This window comes from Elephantulus edwardii, unplaced genomic scaffold, assembly GCF_000299155.1.
Source record: "Elephantulus edwardii isolate Elephantulus edwardi_28Jun2011 unplaced genomic scaffold, EleEdw1.0 scaffold00221, whole genome shotgun sequence".
NCBI classification, from domain to species: Eukaryota; Metazoa; Chordata; class Mammalia; order Macroscelidea; family Macroscelididae; genus Elephantulus; species Elephantulus edwardii.
The window spans coordinates 370163-371790 of record NW_006399971.1 but is presented as its reverse complement, the minus strand read 5'-3'; the positions used below and the strand labels follow the sequence as shown (position 1 = coordinate 371790).

Genomic DNA, 1628 nt, shown 5'->3' with positions numbered 1-1628 from the left:
AAACATTAACAGCAATAATTCATTTTCATCAGTGAACAAGTGAAAACGTTTAGAGGAATTTGGTAAAGTAAGGGATGGGAACTGTAGAATGAAGTATTGGAGTTTGAGAAAAGTTTTGTAAGTAAAGAAAAATTGGGGATCCAGTGCCTGAGGAAACCAATAAATCCGAGAAAGGAGAGGTTTTGATCAGCAGTTTGAGGAGGTCTGAGACTTTCAATGGCTATGGGCTGATTGATTATTAGAATTTAAGTGGTGGGAGTTAATGGAAAACTCATATATGTGACTGTGAGGAGAAACAGCTGGGCATTGAAAGGGGGATACTCTGTATCCTTTGGAGGCTAAGAAGTTTGAGCAGTGTGGGTGTGGGACTGCACAACAAAAGATTATTCATTTATTTAGGATAAGAAGTTCATAGGAAAGTAGGCAAGTAATGATGGGTTTTAGACCTCTGCAGTGTTGTGAGGAGACAGGAAATGAGGTTTAGCAGGAAAAGTTCTTTAGAGTAACAAAAACAGGTTGGTAGTGAGAGGTTACAGATGACGTGGAAAGATACCATATGATAGGGTTGACAATGCCTGGTGAGTGGTAAGAGGCTTGGAGGGAAGGCTATTCATCCCCATTATTGAGACCTGGGGTACCTGAATGGGCCCCCGAGGACACCATTTGCCAGAGAATTAGTTTTGGGAGTCAGGAAAGGGGAGAGAGGCAGAGATTTCATCTCCACGCCTTATTCAGGTACCCCACGGGAAGATGGAAGAGGGGCCCCCAAGGACGCCATTTGCCAGAGAATTAGTTTTGGGCCACAAAAGTTGTTCACTGGTCCTAGGGGACACATTCTCTCTCCTGGGAAGCCAACCGCTTGCATCAGCACCAGGCTGCAAACGGAAAACAAGTGGTATTAACCCACAAGAAGTCAATCCTGGAGTGGAAGTTTAAGAGGATTTTTTCTCAGGATCTTCCAGGAAAAGAAGCTGTACATGACAGATGTACTTAAAGAACTTTAAATTGAAGTCATATTGACTGCATCATAAGAGACTGACAGCAGCATGATATGAGCAGAATCAGAGAAATTCTGACTGTTTGAGACTTAGGACATCACATCAGGGGCTGGTTAACGGGAGACAGGTGTTGAATGTTGTAAGCAAAAGTAAGAAGGGTTGGTGGTGGAGTAGGGTAAGGGTGGATTTAAAAAACAAAACAACAAAAAACAAAAAAACAGAAAACCCAAAACCAACAGAACATGTAGCCGGGTTGTAGCAACATTGAATATTGGTCCTTCTAACTGGTAAATGTCTTTTATCTACTCTCTTCTGTAGAATGCTTGTTTGTCAGATACTATTATATATATATTTAAAAATTGAGACAGACTAGGAAGAAGGATTGGCCATCCGCTTCTGAAATTACAGGCCTTCGAAAACCCTATGTACAATAGAGCACACTTAGCTTATCATTTGGATTAACAGACGTGGCAATTGAAATTGAGATCTTAGAAATGGAAACACGGAGAAAGAGAAACAGCTGTAAGGCGACACTAGTGATTCGAATGTGGAATGTGAGAAGCATGAATATAGGAAAATTGGACATTTTTAAGAAAGAAATGGAACGCATAAATATTGACATACTAGGTG

General features: G+C 41.0%; 1 protein-coding gene across 1 annotated transcript in view; it reads right to left on the bottom strand.

The window, feature by feature from the left end:
• Positions 1 to 727: 727 nt before the first annotated feature.
• Positions 728 to 1628, bottom strand: part of LOC102853410 (olfactory receptor 2T11-like) — a 28672-nt gene continuing 27771 nt past the window's right edge. The window contains exon 3 of the mRNA XM_006898143.1: positions 728 to 875. Coding sequence (XP_006898205.1) covers positions 728 to 875 — 148 coding nt within the window. The remainder of the gene's footprint in view (positions 876 to 1628) is intronic.